This window comes from Globicephala melas, chromosome 17, assembly GCF_963455315.2.
Source record: "Globicephala melas chromosome 17, mGloMel1.2, whole genome shotgun sequence".
Classification (NCBI taxonomy): domain Eukaryota; kingdom Metazoa; phylum Chordata; class Mammalia; order Artiodactyla; family Delphinidae; genus Globicephala; species Globicephala melas.
The window spans coordinates 27,530,868-27,555,165 of NC_083330.1; the positions used below are offsets into that span (position 1 = coordinate 27,530,868).

Below are 24,298 nucleotides of genomic sequence, written 5' to 3' on the forward strand. Positions count from 1 at the left end.
TTTTCTTTGTCCCTGATTCTGCATGGTCTATTCCTCCTTTCACACTTATGTGCTAATAAGTATCTGATGTGTTAAAGGAATATTTCTGTTCCTAAAATGGATAAATCTGTTAAATCAAGAAAAGAAATATACTTGGGAATGAAGGTCGACATAATTTCAACATATTGAAAAGCTCCTTGTTCTTTCATACCTTAAAAATGAATTCATATTAAGGGTCAGATTCTGATGCCCAGAAAGCATAGACTATATTAGCATCCTGTTTCTTTAGCGAAAAATGAATCTTCTTGAGGACAACAATGATAACAAAAACATTTATTGACATTTTTTACAAGGCCATTCTCTTAATCGTCTCACACATTTGATAGAACACTTAGGCATAAACCAATTCTCAGCCACGTTTGTATTTTGTGAAGGTTATTTGATTACCATGGGCGTGTGCCTCCACCTCCCCGTGCAGTAATTCCGCTGAAGCGTCCCAGAGTGGCTGTAACAACTCGCAGGGGGAAAGGAGCCTTTTCCATGAAAGGGGGATCAAAATCTACTGCCAGTGGATCTTCTTCATCAGGCTCTAAACGTAAGTATCTTCTTTATTTTATTTCTCTTTAAAGAAGGGGGGGGGATACTTATCACTGCATGAATGTCTATACTCAAATTAATCAATGATTATGGAGCATCTGCTGTGTACAATATATGAGAGAAATGTAAAATGTATAAGAAATGGTCTCTGCTTTCCACTACACTACACTGCAGTAGAAAACTGTTTTATTACAGCAAATAATATGCTTTTGGCCCACCTAGCTTGTGACATATTGAAGTCTTGAAATATAACATGTTGCTTTTAATGAAGAAAAAAATTCACTTCAAAATAGAGTGAATATAGTATCTTTTCAGGGAAACAGTATGCAAATTCAATGCATGTTTTGAATATTTGAGCACTGGGATAATTAAGATAGGCAGAGTAGACAGGTTAAAAGGGTAACTTTCCATACTATTCTAAATCATGAGAATTATGTGTCTGAAAACATGTAATGTCTTAAAAAATAATATATAATTTCACATTAATTCGTAAAAAGTAGAGATACAAACTTCCCAACTAAACAGATTGCTAAATTTTTATATGGACAGATTCAGAAAACTCTAATTTATTAGTAGAATATTATTCCTAAGGAAAGGATAGCAAAATTTCTTGCATTTCTTGAGATTACATTCTACAGAGAAAAGACAGACAAGAGCAAGCAAAGTAAAATCTGAGGTATTACACAGTAGATCATCACTATGTAAAAGAATAAAGTAGAATAAAGTTGGGAGCACTGTATTTCATTGGATGATGTATGACTGCCTCTCTGACAAGGTGGCATTTCAGCAGAGACCTCATGGAAGTAAGGGAGTGAGAGGGTGGGCTTGAAGCTATCAAGGGTAGAGTGTCTGGGTAGAGGGAAAGGTCAGTGCAGAGATCTTACATTAGAACAAGAAACCAGTGCAGCAGAGGGAGAAAGAGGAAATTAGGCAGGAAATAAGGTATAGGGAGGGCGAGTTCCAGGGCAGCTTGTCAGGCCATTGTAGGGATTTTATAGTTACTCTGCATCTCAATCTTTCAAGACAAATAAGGCAAATACTGTTATTCCAATGTCACTGATGAGTAAGCACAGAGAAGTTCACATAGTAAATGGTAGGGCCAACACTAGAACTCATGTTTTTTTTCATTTTCATCCCTATATACTATCTACTCTAGAACATTGCCTTCTGTCTTAGTGCCATCAGAAGTACTAAGAAAGAACGTTTTTGAAATACTTTGTTTTTACATGAGAATGTGCAAGATGTAGTTACCGGAAGCACTAATGTTTCCAGTAACAAAGTTTTGTGCACTCAGAACTTGACTTAGCTAATATAACCTAAATAGCAAATTACATAGATTTACAGTTCCATATGTACTGACTTATACATTTATCTAATTATTCTATAAATAAAAAATGTGAATTCCCTTTTTGAGTCTTAGTAATAAAAGAAAATGAGATTCTGCAACAATCTCTAAACAGTCTTATATGCTCTCTGAGTATTGTCCAAAAACAAAGAAGTTTCTTGAATTTGGTTCTTGCTGTGGAAAATTGAACATTGAATTGCCTGCTAAGTTTATAGAAGACTTTTTTACCCTAGTAGTGTTAACTTAATTTCAAATAGAAATATCTTAAGCACCTGTGGATTCTTTGCCCTGTAGTCACTTTTAAAACAATGTTTACCAATGGAAACGTTATTGATATTTTGGCCATGGCAGTTCAACATTGTGTAAGAGTATTCCAAGCTTTGCAGAACATTTAGCATCCCTGATCTCCAAACCTGAAAGGCCAACAGCACTCCTCAGTCTTTGTAACAACAATGTGTACCCTTATACATTTCTAAATCTTCCTTAAGGAGATGGTACCACCCTGGTTTAGAACCAATGGATGGTGGCCCTTCTTGGGCAAGAGCAGTTTTGTACAACTCAGCCACTTGATTGCCATAAAACAGAGTGATGCAGAGAAGAGTGGTATTTTACAGTGGTTATTTTGATATAAATATCTTAATATTCAAATGCTTAAGCTGCATTTGGCTTTTTGATTTCTAGTTTTCTTGGGTCATGGAGAGAGAATGAGAATTATAAAATCTTTTTTAAGGATGTTATTAAGAATTTCTCTTGGTTTCATAATAATGAGATTTTGTCTGGAAAATAGGATATATTTTCTGCTTTTAGTATAATACTATGTGTTTGTTTTACCTTGTTGGTTGTATCATCCAATCCTCTGTAGAATTTGTTCTTTTGTGGCAAATTGATATGTCAAATTCTGAAAGTGATTGTTTAAAAATCCTCTACCAGATAGTGACTTTATAAAGTTCTTCTTTTCTTCAGGTTTTATTTTATATCCCACATTGCTTGGATGGTTTTTATATGATGTTTTATAATAATAAGAGGAGAAAAATTATAGCTTTTTTGGTGTTTGTTCTATGATAACTATTGTTTTAACCATGTATTTTTATATATTAGTGCATATAAATTCATTTAAATATATTAATTTTACATATATTAATTCATTTGTTTCTCATAACTGCCTATAAGTGAAGTATTATTATCATTCCCATTTTATAGGTATAGAAAATGAGGCATAGAAAAGTTAAGGAATATCCCTAAAGTCACAGAGATATTTAATAACAGAGCCAGGAACTACAGCCTGGTTCTAGAGCATCTGTGTCTAGAGTATAGGCTCTTTAGTCTGTGCCCTTTTCAACACTGCCTCTCTATAACTTCTTGGAGAATCGTAACTTTTATTTATATAATATCTCATTTACTATCTTTAGCCTAGAATTTTACTCTGTTTGATACTTTGCTTGATCCTTTACTGATAAGGCTCTCTTTTGGTTTGCATTTCCCTAATATATCCATTTATTCTCCACCTTTCTTTGTCGTTAGTTTCCTGGGGCAAGTGTAATAAATTATCACAAACTGAATGGTTTAACAACAGATATTTGGAGGCTGAATGTCTGAAATCAAAGTGTCAGCAGAGCTGTGCTCTGTCTCTGGAAGTTCTAGGGGACAGTTTGTTCCGTGCCTTTCTTTCAGCTTCTGGTATGCTGGCAATCTTTGGCATTTCTTGGTTTACTGACCTACCACTCCAATCTCTGCTTCCATCATCACATGGTCTTCTCCCATGTCTTTGTGTCTGTGTCTCTTTTCCTTCTCTTATGAAGACACTAGTTATATTGGATTAAGACTCACCCTAATGACCTCATTGTGATTATATCTGCAAAGATGTATTTCCAAATAAGGTCACATTTACAGGCACTGGAGATTAGGACTTCAACATATCTTTTGGTAGAATATTTTAACCCATAACACTGTCACTTTATTTTTGCATATTTCCTAAAACAACATATACCTGGATCTTGTTTTTGAAAGCAATATGAAAGTATTTTTTTTTGCAGGGAAGTTTAATATTTTTACATTTATTATATTAACAAATGTATTGGATTATATTTCTTCCATCCTAATTCCAAGTATTTAACTTATTGTTTCCTCTTTTCTTCCTTTCCTTATGCTTGCTTAATGAATTTTCTTTTAATTCCTATCTATTCCCTCTCAACTGCCTTAATTTAGTTATCTATTTTATACATAGTATCAATAGTGTATATATGTCAATCCGAATCTCCCAATTCATCCCCCCATTCTCCCTTGGTATCTGTATGTTTGTTCTCTATGTGTGTCTCTATATCTGCTTTGTAAATAAGATCATCTATACCAAATTTTTCATATTCCATGTATATGCATTAATATACAACATTTGTTTTTTTCTCTCTGACTCACTTCACTCTGTATGACAGTCTCTAGGTCCATCCACATCTCTAAAAATGACCTAAGTTTGTTCCATTTTATGGCTGAGTAATATTCCATTGTATATATGTACCACATCTTTATCCATTCCTCTGTTGATGGACATTTAGGTTGTTTCCATTTCCTGGATATTGTAAATAGTGCTGCTATGAACATTGGGGTGCATGTATTTTTTGAATTATGGTTTTCTCAGGGTATATGCCCAGTAGTGGGATTGCTGGGTCACATGCTAGTTCTACTTTTAGTTGTTTAAGGAACCTCCATATTGTTCTCCATAGTGGCTATATCAATTTACATTCCCACCAACAGTGCAAGAGGATTCCATTTTCTCTACATCTTCTCCAGCATTCATTGTAGGTAGATTTGTAATCATGGCCATTCTGACTGGTGTGAGGTGATATCTCATTTTAGTTTTGATTTGCATTTCTCCAATAATTAGTGACTTTGAACATCTTTTCATGCGTTTGTTGGCCATCTGTATGTCTTCTTTGGAGAAATGTCTATTTAAGTCTTTCACCCATTTTTTGATTGGGTTGTTTGTTTTTTTTGATATTGAGCTGCATGAGTTGCTTGTATATTTTGGAGATTAATACTTTGTTAGTTGCTTCATTTGCAAATATTTTCTCCCATTCTGAGGGTTGTCTTTTCATCTTGTTTATTGTTTCCTTTTAAGTTTAATTAGATCCCATTTATTTATTTTTGTTTTTATTCCCATTACTCTAGGTGGTGGGTCAAAAAAGATCTTCCTGTGATTTATGTCAAAGACTGTTCTGCTCATGTTTTCCTCTAAGGGTTTTCTAGTGTCTGGCCTTACAGTTAGGTCTTTAATCCATTTTGAGTTTATGTTTGTGTATGGTGTTAGGGAGTGTTCTAATTTCATTTCATTCTTTTACATGCAGCTGTACAGTTTTCCAGGCACCACTTATTTAAGAGGCTGTCTTTGCTCCATTGTATATTCTGGTCTCCTTTGCCAAGACATGAACTTTAGAAAGCTTCTATTTCATCACTCCCAAACCACCTTGCCTCCTCCTCCACCACCCTTCTCTGCCATACAAGCTCAAGTTTTATACATAAATGTTAGAGTTTTAGTTTCTAGCTTCTGTTAAATATTTATGTATTTTATATCTTTTCTTTCTCATATACTCTGTACTTAGTGCTTCTTTGACCACTCCAGGTGTCTGTTGTCATTACTACACATTAGGACTTAATTTAAAATTTTGTAAGTTTTTTTAGTTATATCCATTCTCCTTTAATTCTTAGGTTTTAGGTTGCTTCTAAAATAATTACTTCGGGTAAATGGATAATATAATTTCTGAATCTATGCATACCTACAGAAGTCTTTATTTTTCCCCACATATGCATATTTTGACTTGGTCTAAATTAGTTAACTATATTTCTTTTTCTCTTAGTATCCGATGTACAATATCCTAACATCTTAACCACTTCTAGTATTCTACTTAAATACTGATGTTTGTATCCTTCTCTATCCCTTGTTAGTATTTTCTTTATCTCAACTCAGAAATCTCAGCAAGATGTATCTAGAAGTATATCTTTTATTAATTTTCCTTTGGACTTTATGAACCTTTTGAAAATGAAGGTTCTAATCTTTTGTTGAGGGGAGAGGGATCTTCTTGGAGGTGGCGTAATGTGTGGTATCTGAGACAGAGCACTCAACATGGCAGGGCACTGCTAACATTCTCTGTATTTCCCTCAGTGGAGATTCACAGGCATTGCTTTTAGTAATATTTGTTAATTTTAAATATATATTAAACAATTCCCCCATGTTAATGTTATATTTCACAATTAGAGTATAATGAAATAATTGGTTAAACTAAACATACACGTGGTTCTTATATTAAGTGAAACCAACCAAAGCACATAAATATAATGTGTGAATTTAATGGAGAGGAAGTATATTTAACTTATTGAATGGAGAGCAGAAATGTGAAAAAAATTTGGAAATGGAGAACAAAAGAAAACATGTTGAATATTAGGTTTAACTAGCAGGGCTTTTTTTTTTTTTAATTAGTTTATCTTATTTATTTATTTATTTATTTATCTATTTATATTGAGACAAAATTGACATATAATATTGTGTAAGTTTAAGGTGTACATCATGTTGATTTGATACATTTATACATTGCAATGTGACTACCATCAGAGTTCTAGCTAACACCTCTATAATGTCACATAATTATCATTCATTTTTCTTTTTTTAACATCTTTATTAGAGTATAATTGCTTTACAATGGTGTGTCAGTTTCTGCCTTATAACAAAGTGAATCAGTTATACATATACATATGTTCCCCTATCTCTTCCCTCTTGCATCTCCCTCCCTCCCACCTTCAATATCCCACCCCTCTATGTGATCACAAAGCACTGAGCTGATCTCCCTGTGCTATGTGGCTGCTTCCCACTAGCTATCTATTTTATGTTTGATAGTGTATATATGTCCATGCCACTCTCTCACTTTGTCCCAGCTTCCCCTTCCCCCTTCCCGTATCCTCAAGTCCACTCTCTAGTAGGTCTGCGTCTTTATTCCCATCTTGCCCCTAGGCTCTTCTGACCATTTTTGTTGTTGTTGTTTTGTTTAGACTCCATATATATGTGTTAGCATACGGTATTTGTTTTTCTCTTCCTAACTGACTTCACTCTGTATGGCAGTAACTAGGTCCATCCACCTCATACAAATAACTCAATATCATTTATTTTTATGACTGAGTAATATTGCATTGTACATATGTGCCACATCTTCTTTATCCATTCATCTGTTGATGGACACTTAGGTTGCTTCCATGTCTTGGCTATTGTGAATAGAGCTGTGATGAACATTTTGGTACATGACTCTTTTTGAATTACTGTTTTCTCAGGGTATATGCCCAGCAGTGGGATTGCCGAGTCGTATGGTAATTCTATTTTTAATTTTTTAAGGACGCTCCATACTGCTCTCCATAGTGGCTGTATCAATTTACATTCCCACCAACAGTGCAAGAGGGTTCCCTTTTCTCCACACCCTTTCCAGCATTTATTGTTTGTAGATTTTTTGATGATGGCCATTCTGACCGGTGTGAGATGATATCCCATTGTAGTTTTGATTTGCATTTCTCTAATGATTAATGTTGTTGAGCATTCTTTCATGTGTTTGTTGGCAACCTGTATATCTTCTTTGGAGAAATGCCTATTTAGGTGGTCTGCCCATTTTTGGATTGGGTTGTTTGCTTTTTTGATATTGAGCTGCATAAGCTGATGGTGTATTTTGGAGATTAATCCTTTGTCAGTTGCTTCATTTGAAAATATTTTCTCCCATTCTGAGGGTTGTCTTTTCGTCTTGTTTATGGTTTCCTTTGCTGTGCCAAAGCTTTGAAGTTTCATTAGGTCCCATTTGTTTATTTTTGTTTTTATTTCCATTTCTCTAGGAGGTGGGTCAAAAAGGATCTTGCTGTGATTTATGTCATAGAGTGTTCTGCCTGTTTTCCACTAAGAGTTTGATGGTGTCTGGCCTTATATTTAGGTCTTTAATCCATTTTGAGTCTATTTTTGTGTATGGTGTAAGGGAGTGTTCTAATTTCATTCTTCTCCATGCAGCTGTCCAGTTTTCCCAGCACCACTTATTAAAGAGGCTGCCTTTTCTCTACTGTATATTCTTGCCTCCTTTATCAAAGATAAGGTGACCATATGTCACCTTATGGGTGGGTTTATCTCTGGGCTTTCTATCCTGTTCCATTGATCTATATTTCTGCTTTTTGTGCCAGTACCATACTGTCTTGATTCTTGCAGCTTTCTTGTATAGTCTGAAGTCAGGGAACCTGATTCCTCCAGCTCCATTTTCTTTCTCAAGTTTGCATTGGCTATTCGGGATCTTTTGTGTTTCCATACAAATTGTGAAATATTTTGTTCTAGTTCTGTGAAAAAGGCCAGTAGTAGTTTCATAGGGATTGCACTGAATCTGTAGATTGCTTTGGGTAGTAGAGTCATTTTCACAATGTTGATTCTTCCAATCCAAGAACATGGTATATCTCTCCATCTATTTGTATCATCTTTAACTTCTTTCATCAGTGTCTTATAATTTTCGGCATAGAGGTCTTTTGTCTCCTTAGGTAGGTTTATTCTTAGGGATTTTATTCTTTTTGTTGCAATAGTAAATGGGAGTGTTTTCTTAATTTCTCTTTCAGATTTTTAATCACTAATGTATAGGAATGCAAGAGATTTCTGGGCATTAATTTTGTATCCTTCTACTTTACCAAATTCTTTGATTAGCTCTAGTAGTTTTCTGGTAGCATCTTAACGATTCTCTATGTAGAGTATCATGTCATCTGCAAACAGTGACAGCTTTATTCCTTCTTTTCCAGTTTGGAATCCTTTTATTTCTTTTTTTTTCTCTGATTGCTGTGTCTAAAACTTCCAAAACTTTGTTGAACAATACTGGTGAGAGTGGGCAACATTTTCTTGTTCCTAACCTTAGAGGAAATGGTTTCAGTTTTTCACCATCGAGGACGATGTTGACTGTGGGTTTGTCATATATGGCCTTTATTATGTTGAGGAAAGTTCCTTCTATGCCTACTTTCTGGAGGATTTTTATCATAAATGGGTGTTGAATTTTGTCAAAAGCTTTCTCTGCATCTATTGAGATGATCATATGTTTTTTCTCCTTCAATATGTTAATATGGGGTATCACATTGATTGATTTGCATATACTGAAGAATCCTTGCATTCCTGGGTTAAACCCCACTTGATCATGGTGAATGATCTTTTTAATGTGCTGTTGGATTCTCTTTGCTAGTATTTTGTTGAGGATTTTTGCATTTATGTTCATCAGTGATATTGGCCTGTAGTTTTCTTTCTTCATGACATCTTTGTCTCGTTTTGGTATCAGACTGATGGTGGCCTAGTAGAATGAGTTTGGGAGTCTTCCTCCCTCTGCTGTATTTTGGAAGAGTTTTAGAAGGATAGGTGTTAGCTCTTCTCTAAATGTTTGATAGAATTCGCCTGTGAAGCCATCTGGTTCTGGGCTTTTCTTTGTTGGAAGTTTTTTTTATCACAGGTTCACATTCAGTGCTTGTGTTTGGTGAGTTCATATTTTCTCTTTCTTCCTGGTTCAGCTCGGAAGTATGTGCATGTCTAAGAATTTGTGCATTTCTTCCAGGTTGTCCATTTTATTGGCACATAGTTGCTTGTAGTAATCTCTCATGATCCTTTGTATTTCTGCAGTGTCAGGTGTTACTTCTCCTTTTTCATTTCCGGGTCTATTGATTTAAGTCTTCTCCCTTTTTTTCTTGATAAGTATGGCTAAAGGTTTATCAATTTTGTTTATCTTCTCAAAGAACCAGCTTTTAGTTTTATTGATCTTTGCTATCATTTCCTTCATTTCATTTTCATTTATTTCTGATTTGATCTTTTTGATTTCTTTCCTTCTGCTAACTTTGGGGGGGGGGTTTGTTCTTCTTTCTCTAATTCCCTTAGGTTTAAGGTTAGGTTGTTTATTTGAGATGTTTCTTGTTTCTTAAAGCAGGCTTGTAGAGCTATAAACTTCCCTCTGAGAACTGCTTTTGCTACATCCCATAGATTTTGGGTCATTCTGTTTTCATTGTCATTTGTTTCTAGGTATTTTTTGATTTCATCTTTGAGTTATTAATTGATCTCTTGGTTACTAAGTAGTTTGTTGTTTAGCCTCCATGTGTTTGTATTTTTTACAGATTTTTTCCTGTAATTGATATCTACTCTCATAGCATTGTGATCACAAAAGATACTTGATATGATTTCAATTTTCTTATATTTACCAAGGCTTGATTTGTGACCCAAGATATGATCTATACTGGAGAGTATTCCATGAGCACTTGAGAAGAAATTGTATTCTGTTGTTTTTGGATGGATTGTCCTATAAATATCAATTAAGTCCATCTTCTTTAATTTATCATTTAAAGCTTGTGCTTTCTTCTTTATTTTCATTTGGATGATCTGCTTAGTGGTGAAAGTGGAGTGTTATAGTCCCCTACTATGATTGTCTTACTGTCAATTTCCCCTTTTATGGCTGTTAGTATTTGCCTTAAGTATTGAGGTGCTCCTATGTTGAGTGCATAAATATTTACAATTGTTATATCTTCTTCTTGGACTGATCCCTTGATCATTATGTAGTGTCCTTTTTTGGCTCTTGTAATAGTGTTTATTTTAAAGTCTATTTTGTCTGATATGAGAATTGCTACTCCAGCTTTCTTCTGATTTCCATTTGCATGGAATATATTTTTCCATCCCCTAGCTTTCAGTCTGTATGTGTCCCTAAGTCTGAAGTCGGTCTCTTGTAGACAGCATATATATGGGTCTTGTTTTTGTATCCATTCAGCCAGTCTATGTCTTTTGGTTGGAGCATTTAATCCATTTACATTTAAGGTAATTTTTGATATGTACGTTCCTATTCCCATTTTCTTAATTGTTTTGGGTTCATTATTGTAGGTCTTTTCTTTCTCTTGTGTTTCCTGCCTAGAGAAGTTCCTGTAGCATTTGTTGTAAAGCTGGTTTGGTGGTGCTGAATTCTCTTAGCTTTTGCTTGTCTGTAAAGCTTTTAATTTCCCTGTCAAATCTGAATGAGATCCTTTCTGGGTAGAGTAATCTTGGTTGTAGGTTTTTCTCTTTCATCACTTTAAATATGTCCTGCCACTCCCTTCTGGCTTTCAGAGTTTCTGCTGAAAGATCAGCTGTTATCCTTACGGGGATTCCCTTATGTGTTACTTGTTGTTTTTCCCTTGCTGTTTTTAATATTTGTTCTTTGTATTAAAATTTTGATTAATATGTGTCTTGGCATGTTTCTGTTTGGATTTATCCTGTATGGGACTCTCTGTGCTTCCTGGACTTGATTAACTATTTCCTTTCCCATATTAGGGAAGTTTTCAACTGTAATCTCTTCAAATATTTTCTCAGTCCCTTTCTTTTTCTCTTCTTCTTCTGGGACCCTTATATTTCGAATGTTGGTGCATTTAATGTTGCCCCAGAGGTCTCTGAGACTGTCCTCTCTTCTTTTCATGCTTTTTTCTTTATTCTGCTCTGCAGTATTTATTTCCACTATTTTATCTTCCAGGTCACTTATCCGTTCTTCTGCCTCAGTTATTCTGCTATTGCTCCCTTCTAGAGAATTTTTAATTTCATTTTTTGTGTTCTTCATCACTGTTTGTTTCTTCTTTAGTTCTTTTAGGTCCTTGTTAAACTTCCCTTGTATTTTCTCCATTCTATTTCCAAGATTTTGGATTATCTTTACTGTCATTATTATGTATTCTTTTTCAGGCAGACTGCCTATTTCCTCTTCATTTGTTAGGTCTGGTGGGTTTTTGCCTTACTCCTTCATCTGCTGTGTGATTCTCTGCCTTCTCATTTTGCTTAACTTACTGTGTTTGGGGTCTCCTTTTTGCAGGCTGCAGGTTCATAGTTTTCATTGGTTTTGGTGTCTGTTCCCAGTGGCTAAGGTTGGTTCAGTGGGTTGTGTAGGCTTCCTGCTGAAGGGGACTAGTGCCTGTGTTCTGGTGGATGAAGCTGGATCTTGTCTTTCTAGTGGTCAGGTCCACATCTGGTGGTGTGTTTTGGGGTGTCTGTGGCCTTATTATGATTTTAGGCAGCCTATATGCTAATTGATGGAGTGTGTTCCTGTCTTGATAGTTGTTTGGCATAGGGTGCCCTGCACTGTAGCTTGCTGGTTGTTTATTTGGACTGGGTCTTGGCGTTGAGGTGGAGATCTCTGGAAGATTCTGCCATTTGATCTTACATGGAACTGGGAGGTCTCTTGTGGACCAGTGTCCTGAACTTGGCTCACCCACTTCAGTGGCACAGCCCTGACACCTAGCTGGACCCCCAAGAGCCTGTCCTCCACATGGCTGAGAGTAAAAGGGAGGAAAAAAAGAAAGAAAGAAGAAGATAAAATAAAATAAATTTATTAAAATAAAAATAAAGAATAATTATTAAGAAAAAAAATTTTTTTAAGTAATAAAAAAATGGACAGACAGAACCCTAGGACAACAGTACAAGCAAAGTTATACACACAATATCACACACAAAAGCATACACATACACACTCACAAAAAGAGAAATGGGGAAATATATATATATATCATTGCTCCCAAAGTCCCCCTTCTCAATTTGGGATGATTCATTTTCCATTCAGGTATTTCACAGATGCAGGGCACATCAAGTTGATTGTGGAGATTTAATCCACTGCTCCTGAGGCTGCTGGGAGAGATTTTCCTTTCTCTTCTTTTTTAGCACAGCTTCCAGGGTTCAGCTTTGGATTTGGACCCGCCTTTGCATGTAGGTCGCCTGAGGGAGTCTCTTCTTCGCTCAGACAGGACGGGGTTAAAGGAGCAGTTGATTAGGGGGCTCTGGCTCACTCAGGCCTGGGGGAGGGAGGGGTATGGAGTACCGGGCGAGCCTGCGGCAGCAGAGGCCAGCATGACGTTGCACCAGCCTGAGGCGCGCCGTGCGATCTCCTGGGGAAGTTGTCCCTGGATCACAGGACCCTGGCAGTGACGGGCAGCACAGGCTCCCGGGAGGGGAGGTGTGGATAGTGACCTGTGCTCACACACAGGCTTCTTGGTGGCGACAGCAGCAGCCTTATTATCTCAAGCCCATCTCTGTGGTCTGCGCTGATAGCTGCAGCTCACGCCAGTCACTGGAGCTCCTTTAAGCAGCGTTCTTAATCCCCTCTCCTCACGCACCAGGAAACAAAGAAATAAGAAAAAGTCTCTTGTCTCTTTGGCAGCTCCAGACTTTTTCCCAGACTCCCTCCCGGCTAGCCGTGGTGCACTAGCCCCTTCAGGCTGTGTTCACGCCGCTAGTCCTCTCCCTGTTATCCTACCGAAGCCCGACCCTCAGCTCCCAGACCCCGCCCACCCCGGCGGGTAAGCAGACAAGCCTGTTGGTCTGGTGAGTGCCGGTCGGCAACGATCCTCTGTGCGGGAATCTCTCCACTTTGCCCTCTGCACCCCTGTTGCTCCACTCTCCTCCGTGGCTTCGAAGCTCCCTCCTCCGCCCCCCGCAGTCTCCACCTGCGAAGGGGCTTCCTAGTGTGTGGAAACCTTTCCTCCTTCACAGCTCCCTCCCACTGGTGCAGGTTCTGTCCCTATTCTTTTGACTCTGTTTATTCTTTTTACTTTTGCCCTACCCAGGTACGTAGGGAGTTTCTTGCCTTTTCGGAGGTCTGAGGTCTTCTGCCAGCATTCAGTAGGTGTTCTGTAGGAGTTGTTCCACATGTAAATGTATTTCTGATGTATGTGTGGGGAGGAAGGTGATTTCCCGTCTTATTCTTCTGCCATCTTGAAGCTCCTCCGACCTTTTAAAAAAGAGATCTTTGTCGTGAGGGGCAAGCGTAAGACATAAACAAAGTTAACATCCGTATCAATTCCTCACAGACACAGGGAGAGATTGCCTGCCAGAAACTCAGTGAAATATAAAAAGATCAATCCATAAAATGAGATGAAAGACAGAAATCTTTCCCGAAGTGATTCATTCAGCTTCAAAAACAGAATAATCAAAATTACTCAGAAGCAAACTATTTCCATTAAGAATGTGGTCTGGGAGTTGGACAAACTAGCTTTTGAGTCAAGTAGTGCTGTGGATTGATGACTGGATTTTACACTCTGTAAAACTACATTTTCTCATCTTCCAAATGGACATGAGGATACTCAGCTCATATCTGAGTTTATGGATAAAATGTTAGTAAATCCATAGAAGTAAAGTAATTTCAGACCTACTACAGAAAAGAGAAAATATGAAATCTGCTATAGAACTAGTAGATAAAAGATGATAGGGACAGATACCAAGACTTGAGACAGAAGGCATTAGAGCAGGTCTGGGAGAGCTCACTATAAGTGAGTCTGACTGACTAAGAAAGCTGGGGTCATCAGAGATAAGGATACTGCTATATCTTCTGTGACTGCATTAATAACTATAAATTGAATGTCTTTAGGCTAAGGTACAATTTTTTTTAACTTCGATTTTTTTTCAGGAGCCTCCATACTATTTTCCATAGTGGCTACACCAATTTAATTCCCACTAGCAGTGCATGACGGTTGCTTTTTTCTCCACATGTTCCTCAACATTTATCTCTTGTCTTTTTGATAATAACCATCCTAACAGATATAACGTGATACTTCACTGTGGTTTTGATTTGCATTTACCTGATGATTAATGATGCTGAGCATCTTTTCATCTACCTGTTGGCCATCTGTATGTCTTTTTTGGAAAAATGTCTGTTCATATCCTCTCCCCACTTTTTGATCAGATTATTTTTTTGCTATTGAGTAGTATGAGTTCTTTGTATATTTTGCATATTGGCCCCTTATCAGATATGATTTACAATTATTTTCTCCCATTTAGTAGGTTGCCTTTTCATTTTGTTGATGGTTTCCTTTGCTGTACAGAAGCTTTTAAATTTGATGTAGTCCCATCTGTTTATTTTTCTTTTGTTGCTTTTGCTTTTGGTGTCATATTCAAAAAATCATTGCCAAGACCTATGTCAAGGAGGTTACTGCCTGCGTTTTCTTCTAGGAGCTTTATGGTTTTAAGTCTTACATTCAAGTCTTTAATCCATTTAGAGTTATTTTTTGTGTGTGGTATAAGATTGTGGTCCAGTTTCATTCTTTTGCATGAGCTTGTCCAATTTTCCCAACACCATTTTTTGAAGAGACTGTTCTTTCCCCATTGTACATTCTTTGCTCTTTTGTCATAAATTAATTGACCATATATTCATGGGTTTATTTCTGGGCTGTCTATTCTATTCATTGATCTACATGTCTGTTGTCATGCAATACTATTTTGTTTTGAATATTATAGCTTTGGAATATAGTTTGAAATCAGGGAGCATGATGCCTTCAGCCTTGTTCTTCTTTCTTAAAATTGATATAGTTATTCAGGGCCAATTTGTGGTTCCATACAAATTTTAGGATTGCTTGTTCTATTTGTTCTTCTACAAACAATCTAGTCTTTCTTATGTGTAATCAGTGGGAAATTTTTCCATGTATCTTTTCCTTTTGACATATTTGGACTCCAACTTCTGTCCTCTTTGTTTTTTACTGTTCTTTTTTTTTTCTATTTTTCCTCTTTATTGTGAGATAGTTTCTTTCAACTTTTGCTCTCCCAACTTTGCTTTTTAGCAATTTTACTACTAACACATTTTTATTCAGAAATCAAGTTTTTAATTTCTAGAAATCCTTGTTTGAAATTGCTTCTGTTTAAGTGTTAAGGCCATGGCATTTTTATTAACATTTTCTAACATTGGTTTTACATCCTCAGTATCCACTTAGTCCAGTTATTTGCCTCATCTCCCTCCTACAATTTATTCTGTAAATCACTTTCTTTCTTGGAGAATTCCTCAACATCTGTGCACCTCAAGCTATTTTTGTCTCTCAGTAAGTGAGGGGCTATAAGCCAATGTGATTTCTTATCAAATTGACTAGTAGCTATCTTGGACCTCTCTTTTGACATGTGAGAATTTCCTTGTTCTCAGGTATAAACTGAGATAGATATCCACTCAACAGTGCATTTCCCCTCAGGGAATGCCTCTGGTGTCAACGGGACTCTCAGACTCTCTAAGGACTATACATTGCAAGGTGCTAGGTATAGTCCTTTCATCACTCTACTGAATCCCTCTCCTCTTCCCCCACCCACCCAGGGCACAATAACATTCCAGCCTTCTGGCAGAGGCAAACAAGCCCTATTTTGAACCCCTATATACTTGGCTTCTTTCCTTGCCACTGTATGTTCAAATACTCCAATTCCATGCCTCCACCTTCTTTCAGAGGACATGGGGTCTTAGGTATATATGAATGTTCTTCCAGTTTCCATGTCAGCCATAATTTATCTTGCTTTATAATTTAAATTAATATTGTTTTGGGGGTTGAGGCACCAAAACATAGACTGTATTCATGTTTCTATCCCTCAGAAATCCCCAGATACTGAAAAATCTAATGATGTTTTTTCTTATATTGGAATAAATCAGTAATGAAAGGATGTTTATAAAAAGCAAATTGCCAAAGTCAGCTACTTGCAGACAAAATGAAAACTACGCTTTTGTAAGGACTATCTAGTAAAATAATTATTTGAAATACATTATGGATGTATTAATTCTCAAATTATGTTAAATAAACTTATTAGCACAGAAAGGCAACAGACTGATCAATTCTGTGTATGCTTCATATAGTTCTATGTATTTAAAGGCTCAATTCATAAAAATTAACTTTAGTGTTATTTTAGTGAAATATAAATCTAAACAAGATTTGTATATAATTCACTGGCAAGCATAACCAGAATCACAATTGCACATTCTCTCTAAAAGCATATTGGCAGACAATATTATTTATACATACACACAGATAAATATGTATGTATATTTGTGTGTATATAAGTATTCATTATTTGATAGTACTTCTGTAATTAGCCTGGTATGTAAGAATAACAATAATTTTCAAATTCAAATCACACAAAAAATTTGAGTGAAGTGTGAAATACACTGTGTTAATATTGGCTTAAGTGAATGAATATTTACTGAGGTATACAGTTTGGTCTTTTATTAATAGTTGTTTCCCAGTACTTAATGACTTGGCAAGTTTAAGGGAGGAAATTAATGTTATAGCTTGGACAATTTGACTTTCTTATTTCAGAGTTCTTAATAGTACTAAATTCCACTGAGGAGAAAAACCATAAAAAGACAAAATATATTAATGCTATAATTTGCCAAAGTTGAATAATGATAAGTGTTTAAAATGGATTGCTCTTTTTAAAAAAAGTAGATTACCACTAGGTATTTCTGTCCCTTTTCAAATCAACTTGAACTAATACTATAATCAACTTGTCCTGTCCCACATCATGGAATCATAAGATAAAGATGTGATATCGCTAATAAACACTTTACAAAATAGAAAACATGAACACCTATGACCTTTAGCTGAGTTTTTAGTTGAAAAACCAGTGGCTTCTGAAAAAAATACAATATTAAATCAATTTCTTTAAATAATTAATTTAAATTCTAATGTCTATCAAGAGAAATCCTAGTAAGTTCTGATGCCTTTGGTGTCCTGTCAATGCACTTTTAGTGACAGGACAGGTGAAAGACGGATATAAAAATCCCTGAAGTGCCTAACAGGCAAATAAAGGCAGTTCAATTAAATTTAAGAAGTAGTAGTTGTGGAACTTCCCTGGCAATTCAGGGGTTTAGACTTCGCCTTCCAATGCAGGGAGTGCAGGTTTGATCCCTGGTCAGGGAGCTAAGATCCCACATGCCTCGTGGCCAAAACAAACAAACAAACAAAAATCATAGAAGCAATATTGTATCAAATTCAATAAAGCCTTCAAAAGTAAAAAACAGTAGTAGTTGAGAACATATCTTAACACTAAGGAAGTGTTGCGTTGGTTTATTCACCCCAAATGCACATAATTGCTTTACAAGGTTGTGTTACTTTCTGCTATATAACAAAGTGAATCAGCTATACGTATACATATATTCCCATATACCGTCTCTCTTGCATCACCATCACACCCTCCCTATCCCACCCCTCTAGGTGGACACAAAGCACCAAGCTGATCTCCCTGTGCCATGCGGTTGCTTCTCACTAGCTATCTATGTTATATATGGTAGTGTATATATGTACATGCCACTCTCTCACTTTGTCCCAGCCTACCCTACCCCTCCCTGTGTCCTTAAGTCCATTTTCTACGTCTATATCTTTATTCCTGTCCTGCCCCTAAGTTCTTCAGAACCTTTTTTTTTTTTTTAGATTCCATATATATGTGTTAGCATACGGTATTTGTTTTTCTCTTTCTGACTTACTTCACTCTGTATGACAGACTCTAGGTCCATCCACCTCACTTACAAATAACTCAGTTTCATTTCTTCTTATGGCACAGTAATATTCCATTGTATATATGTGCTATATCTTCCTTATCCATTCATCTGTTGATGGACACTTAGGTTGCTTCCATGTCATGGCTATTGTAAATAGTGCTGCAATAAATATTGTGTTATATGTCTCTCTCTTTTTTTTTTTTTTTTTTTTTTTTTGCGGTACACGGGCCTGTCACTGTTGTGGCCTCTCCTGTTGTGGAGCACAGGCTCTGGACGTGCAGGCTCAGCAATCATGTCTCACAGGCCCAGCCGCTCCATGGCATGTGGGATCTTCCCGGACCAGGGCACAAACCCATGTCCCCTGCATTAGCAGGCGGACTCTCAACCACTGCACCACCAGGGAAGCCCAACACGTCTCTTTTTGAATTACGGTTTTCTCAGGATATAGGCCAATAGTGGGATTGCTGGGTCATATGGTAGTTCTATTATTAGTTTTCTAAGGAAACTCCATACCGTTCTCCATAGTGGCTGTATCAATTTACATTCCCTCCAACAGTGCAAGAGGGTTCCCTTTTCTCCACACCCTCTCCAGCATTTACTGTTTTTCAATTTTTTGATGATGGCCATTCTGACTGGTGTGAGGTGATACCTCATTGTAGTTTCGATTGGCATTTCTCTGAAGATTAGTGATGTTGAGCATCCTTTCATGTGTTTGTTGGCAATCTGTACACCTTCTTTGGAGAAATGTCTATTTAGGTGGTCTGCCCATTTTTGGATTGGATTGTCTGTGTTTTTGATACTGAGCTGCAGGAGATGCTTGTGTGTTTTGGAGATTAATCCTTTGTCAGTTGCTTCATTTGCAAATATATTCTCCCATTTTGAGGGTTGTCTTTTTGTCTTGTTTATGGTTTCCTTTGCTGTGCAAAACCTTTTAAGTTTCATTAGGTCCCATTTGTTTATCATTGTTTTTATTTCCATTTCTCTAGGAGGTGGTCAAAATGGATCTTGCTGTGAATTATGTCATAGAGTATTCTGCCCCTGCTTTTCTCTATGAGTTTTATAGTGGCTGGCCTTACATTTAGGTCTTTAATCCATTTTGAGTTTATTTTTGTGTATGGTGTTAGGGAGTATTCTAATTTCATTCTTTTACATGTAGCTGTCCAGTTTTCCCAGAACCACTTATTGAAGAGGCTGTCTTTTCTCCATTGTATATTCTTGCCTCCTGTATCAAAGGTACAGTGACTGTATGTACCTGAATTTATCTCTGGGCTTTCTATCCTGTTCCATTTATCTATATTTCTGTTTTTGTGCCAGTACTATACTCTATTGATTACTGTAGCTTTGTACTATAGTCTGAAGTCAGGGAGACTGATTCTTGCAGCTCTGTTTTTCTTTCTCAAGATTGCTTTGGCTATTCGGGGTCTTTTGTGTTTCCATACAAATTGGGATTTTTTTTTTGTTCTACTTCTGTAAAAAATGCCATTGGTAGTTGATAGGGATTGCATTGAATCTGTAGATTGTTTGAGGTAGTATAGTCATTTTCACAACGTTGATTCTTCCAATCCAAGAACATGGTATATCTCTCCATCTGCTGGTATCATCTTTAATTTCTTTCATCAGTGTCTTACAGTTTTCTGCATACAGGTCTTTTTTCTCCTTAGGTAGGTTTATTCTTAGGTATTTTATTCTTTTTGTTGCAATGGTAAATGGGAGTGTTTCTTTAATTTCTCTTTCAGATTTTTCATCATTATTGTATAGGAATGCAAGAGATTTCTGTGCATTAATTTTATATTCAGCTACTTTGCCAAATTCATTGATTAGCTCTAGTAGTTTTCTGGTAGCTTCCTTAGTATTCTCTAAATATAGTATCATGTCATCTGCAAACAGTGACAGTTACTTCTTCTTTTCCAATTTTAATTCCTTTTATATTTTTTCTTCTCTGATTGCTGTGGCTAAAGCTTCCAAAAGTATGTTGAATAATAGTGTTGAGAGTGGGCAACCTTGTCTTGTTCCTGATCTTAGTGGAAATGGTTTCATTGTTTCACCATTGAGAATGATGCTGGCTGTGGGTTTGTTATATATGACCTTTATTATGTTGAGGTAAGTTCCCTCTATGCATACTTTCTGGAGGGCTTTTATCAAACATGGCTGTTGAATTTTGTCGAAAGCTTTTTCTGCATCTATTGAGATGATCATATGATTTTTATCCTTCAATTTGTTAATATGGTGTATCACAATGATTGATTTGTATATACTGAAGAATCCTTGCATTCATGGGATAAACCACACTTGATCATGGTGTATGATCCCTTTAATGTGCTATTGGTTTCTGTTTGCTAGTATTTTGCTGAGGACTTTTGCATCTATGTTCATCAGTGATATTGGCCTGTAGTTTTCTTTTCTTGTTACATATTTGTCTGGTTTTGCTATCAGGGTAATGTTGGCCTCATAGAATGAGTTTGGGAGTGTTTCTCCCTCTGCTATAATTTGGAAGATTTTGAGAAAGATAGGTGTTTGCTCTTCTCTAAATGTTTGATAGAATTTGCCTGTGAAGCCATCTGGTCCTGGGCTACTGTTTGTTGGAAGATTTTTAATCACAGTTTCAATTTCAGTGCTTGTGGTTGGTCTGTTTATATTTTCTATTTCTTTCTGGTTCAGTGTAAGAAGATTGTACTTTTCTAAAAATTTGTCCATTTCTTCCAGGTTGTCCATTTTATTGGCATATAATTGGTTGTAGTAATCTCTCATGTTCCTTTGTATTTCTGTAGTGTCAGTTGTGACTTCTCCTTTTTCATTTCTAAGTCTATTGATTTGAGTCTTCTCCCTTTTTTTCTTGATGAGTCTGGCTAATGGTTTATCAATATTTTTTATCTTCTCAAAGAACCAGCTTTTAATTTTATTGATCTTTGCTATCGTTTCCTTCATTTCCTTTCCGTTTATTTCTGATATGATCTTTTTGACTTCTTTCCTTCTGCTATCTTCAGGTTTTTTTGTTTCTCTTTCTCTAATTTCATGAGGTGTAATGTTAGGTTGTTTATTTGAGATTTTTCTTGTTAATTGAAGTAGGATTTTATTGCTATAAACTTCCCTCTTAGAAATGTTTTTGCTACATCCCAGAGGTTTTCGGTCATCATGTTTCATTGTCATTTGTTTCTAGGTATTTTTAATTTCCTCTTTGATTTCTTCTGTGATGTCTTGGTTAATTAGTAATGTATTGTTTAGCCTCCATGTGTCTGTATTTCTTACAGATTTTTTTCCTGTATTTGATATTTAGTCTCATACCATTTTGGTTGGAAAAGATACTTGATATGATTTCAATAATCTTAACATTACCAAGGCTTGACTTGTGACCCAAGATATGCTCTATCCTGGAGAATGCTCCATGAGCTGTTGAGAAGAAAGTGTTTTCTGTTGTTTTTGGATGGAATGTCCTATAAATATGAATTAAGTCCATCTTTTTTAATGTGTCATTTAAAGCTTGTGTTTCCTTATGTATTTTCATTTTGGATCTGTCCATTGGTGAAAGTGGGATGTAAAAATCCCGTACTATGATGTGTTACTGTCAATTTTCCCTTTTATGGCTGTTAGCATTTGCCTTATATATTGATGTGCTCCTATGTTGGGTGCATAAATATTTACAATTGTTATATCTTCTTCTTGGATTGATTCCTTGATTATTACATAGTGTCCTTCTTTGCATCTTATAATAGTCTTTATTTTAAAGTCTTTTTTGTCCGATATGAGAATTGCTAGTTCAGCTTTCTTTTGCTTTCCATTTGCCTGGAATATTTTTTTCCATCCCCTCACTTTCAATCTGTATGTGTCCCTAGGCCTGCAGTGGGTCTCTTGTAGACAACATATATATGAGTCTTGTTTTTATATCCATTCAATCAGTCTATGTCTTTTGGTTGAAGCATTTAATCCAGTTACATTTAAAGTAATTATCGATATGCATGTTCCTATTACCATTTTCTTAATTGTTTCAGGTTTGTTACTGTAGGTCTTTTCCTTTTCTTGTGTTTCTTGCCTAAAGAAGCTCCTTTAGCATTTGTTGTAAAGCTCGTTTGGTGGTGCTGAATTCTCTTAGCTTTTCTTGTCTGTAAAGCTTTTAATTTCTCCATCAAATCTGAATGAGATCCTTGCTGGGTAGAGTAATCTTGGTTGTAGTTTTTTCTCCTTCATCACTTTCAATATGTCCTACCACTTCCTTCTGGCTTGTAGAGTTTCTGCTGAAAGATCAGCTGTTAACCGTATGGGGATTCCCTTGTGTGTTATTTGTTGTTTTTCCCTTGCTGCTTTTAATATTTTTTTCTTTGTATTTAATTTTTGATAGTTTGATTAATATGTGTCTTGGCATGTTTCTGTTTGGATTTATCCTGTATGGGACTCTCTGTGCTTCCTGGACTTGATTAACTATTTCCTTTCCCATATTAGGGAAGTTTTCAACTACAAACCTTTCAAATATTTTCTCAGTCCCTTTCTTTTTCTCTTCTTCTTCTGGGACCCCTATAATTCTAATGTTAGTGCATTTATTGTTGTCCCAGGAGTCTCTGAGACTGTCCTCAATTCTTTTCATTCTTTTTTCTTTATTTTTCTCTGCAGTAGTTATTTCCACTCTTTTATCTTCCAGGTCACTTATCCATTCTTCTGCCTCAATTATTCTGCTATTGATTTCTTCTAGAGAATTTTTAATTTCATTTATTTTGTTGTTCATCATTGTTTGTTTGCTCTTTAGTTCTTCTAGGCCCTTGTTAAACATTTCTTTTATTTTCTCCATTCTTTTTCCAAGATTTTTGATCATCTTTATTATCATTACCTATTTTTCAGGTAGACTGCCTATTTTCTCTTCATCATTTGGTCTGCTGTGTTTTTACCTTGCCCCTTCATCTGCTGCATATTTCTCTGCCTTCTCATTTTGCTTAACTTACTGTGTTTGGGGTCTCCTTTTTGCAGCCTACAGGTTCATAGTTCTTGTTGTTTTTGGTGTCTTCCCCCAGGGGGTAATATTGATTCAGGGGCTTGTGTAGGCTTCCTGGTAGAGGGGACTGGTGCCTGTGTTCCAGTGAATTGGCCTGGTTCTTGTCTTTCTGGTTGGCAAGGCCATGTCCGGTGGTGTGTTTTGGGGTGTGTGTGAACGTAGTGTGATTTTAGACAGCCTCTCTGCTAATGGGTGGGGTTTTGTTCCTATCTTGCTAGTTGTTTGGCATAGGCAGTCCAGCACTGTAGCTTTCTGGCCATTGAGTGGATCTGGGTCTTAGCATTGAGATGGACATTTCTGGGAGAACTCTTGCCAATTGGTATTATATGGGGCTGTGAGGTCTCTTGTGGTCCAATGTCCTGAATTCGATTACCCCACCTCAGAGGCTTAGCCCTGACACCAGGCCAGATCACAAAGACCCTGTTAGCCATCTGGCTCAGAAGAAGAGGGAGAAAAAAAAAAGAAAGAATAAATAAATTTTAAAAATAAAATAATTAAAATATTATTTAAATTAAAAAAATTTATAATGTAATAAAAAAATAAAAGAGAGCAACCAAACCAATAAACAAATCCACCAATGATATCAAGCACTAAAACTATACTAACATAAACATAAAAATCTGACACGTCAGTCACATACAAAAAACCCCAAGTCTACACTTGCTCCCAAAGTCCACCACCTCAATTTTGGGATGATTCGTTGTCTATTCAAGTATTCCACAGATGCAGTGTACATCAAGTTGATTGTGGGGATTTAACCAACTGCTCCTGAGGCTGCTCAGAGAAATTTCCCGTTTTCTTCTTTGTTCACACAGCTCCTGGGGTTCAGCTTTGGTTTTGGCCCCACCTCTGCATGTAGGTCGCCTGAGGGCGTCTGTTCCCCACCCAGAGAGGATGGGGTTAAAATAGGGGCTGATTTGGGGGCTCGGGCTCACTCACGCTGGGGCGAGGGAGGGGTACAGAATGCAGGGCCAGCCTGCAGCGGCAGAGGCCAACATGATGTTGCAACAGCCGGAGGCACGTCCTATGTTCTCCTGGGAAAGTTGTCCCTGGATCACGGGACCCTGGCAGTGGCGTGCTGCTCAGGCTGCCGGTTGTGGGGAGGTGTGGATAGTGACCTGTGCTTGCACACAGGATTCTTGG

The 24,298-nt window shown here is 36.7% G+C and overlaps 1 protein-coding gene across 9 annotated transcripts in view; it reads left to right on the forward strand.

Moving 5' to 3' along the window:
• RALYL (RALY RNA binding protein like) overlaps positions 1–24,298 on the forward strand; it is an 822,798-nt gene that overhangs the window by 718,744 nt on the left and 79,756 nt on the right. For all 9 annotated transcript variants that reach the window (XM_030839201.2, XM_060287608.1, XM_060287610.1 and 6 more), the window contains one exon: positions 414–574. In XM_030839201.2, coding sequence (XP_030695061.1) covers positions 414–574 — 161 coding nt within the window. The remainder of the gene's footprint in view (positions 1–413; positions 575–24,298) is intronic.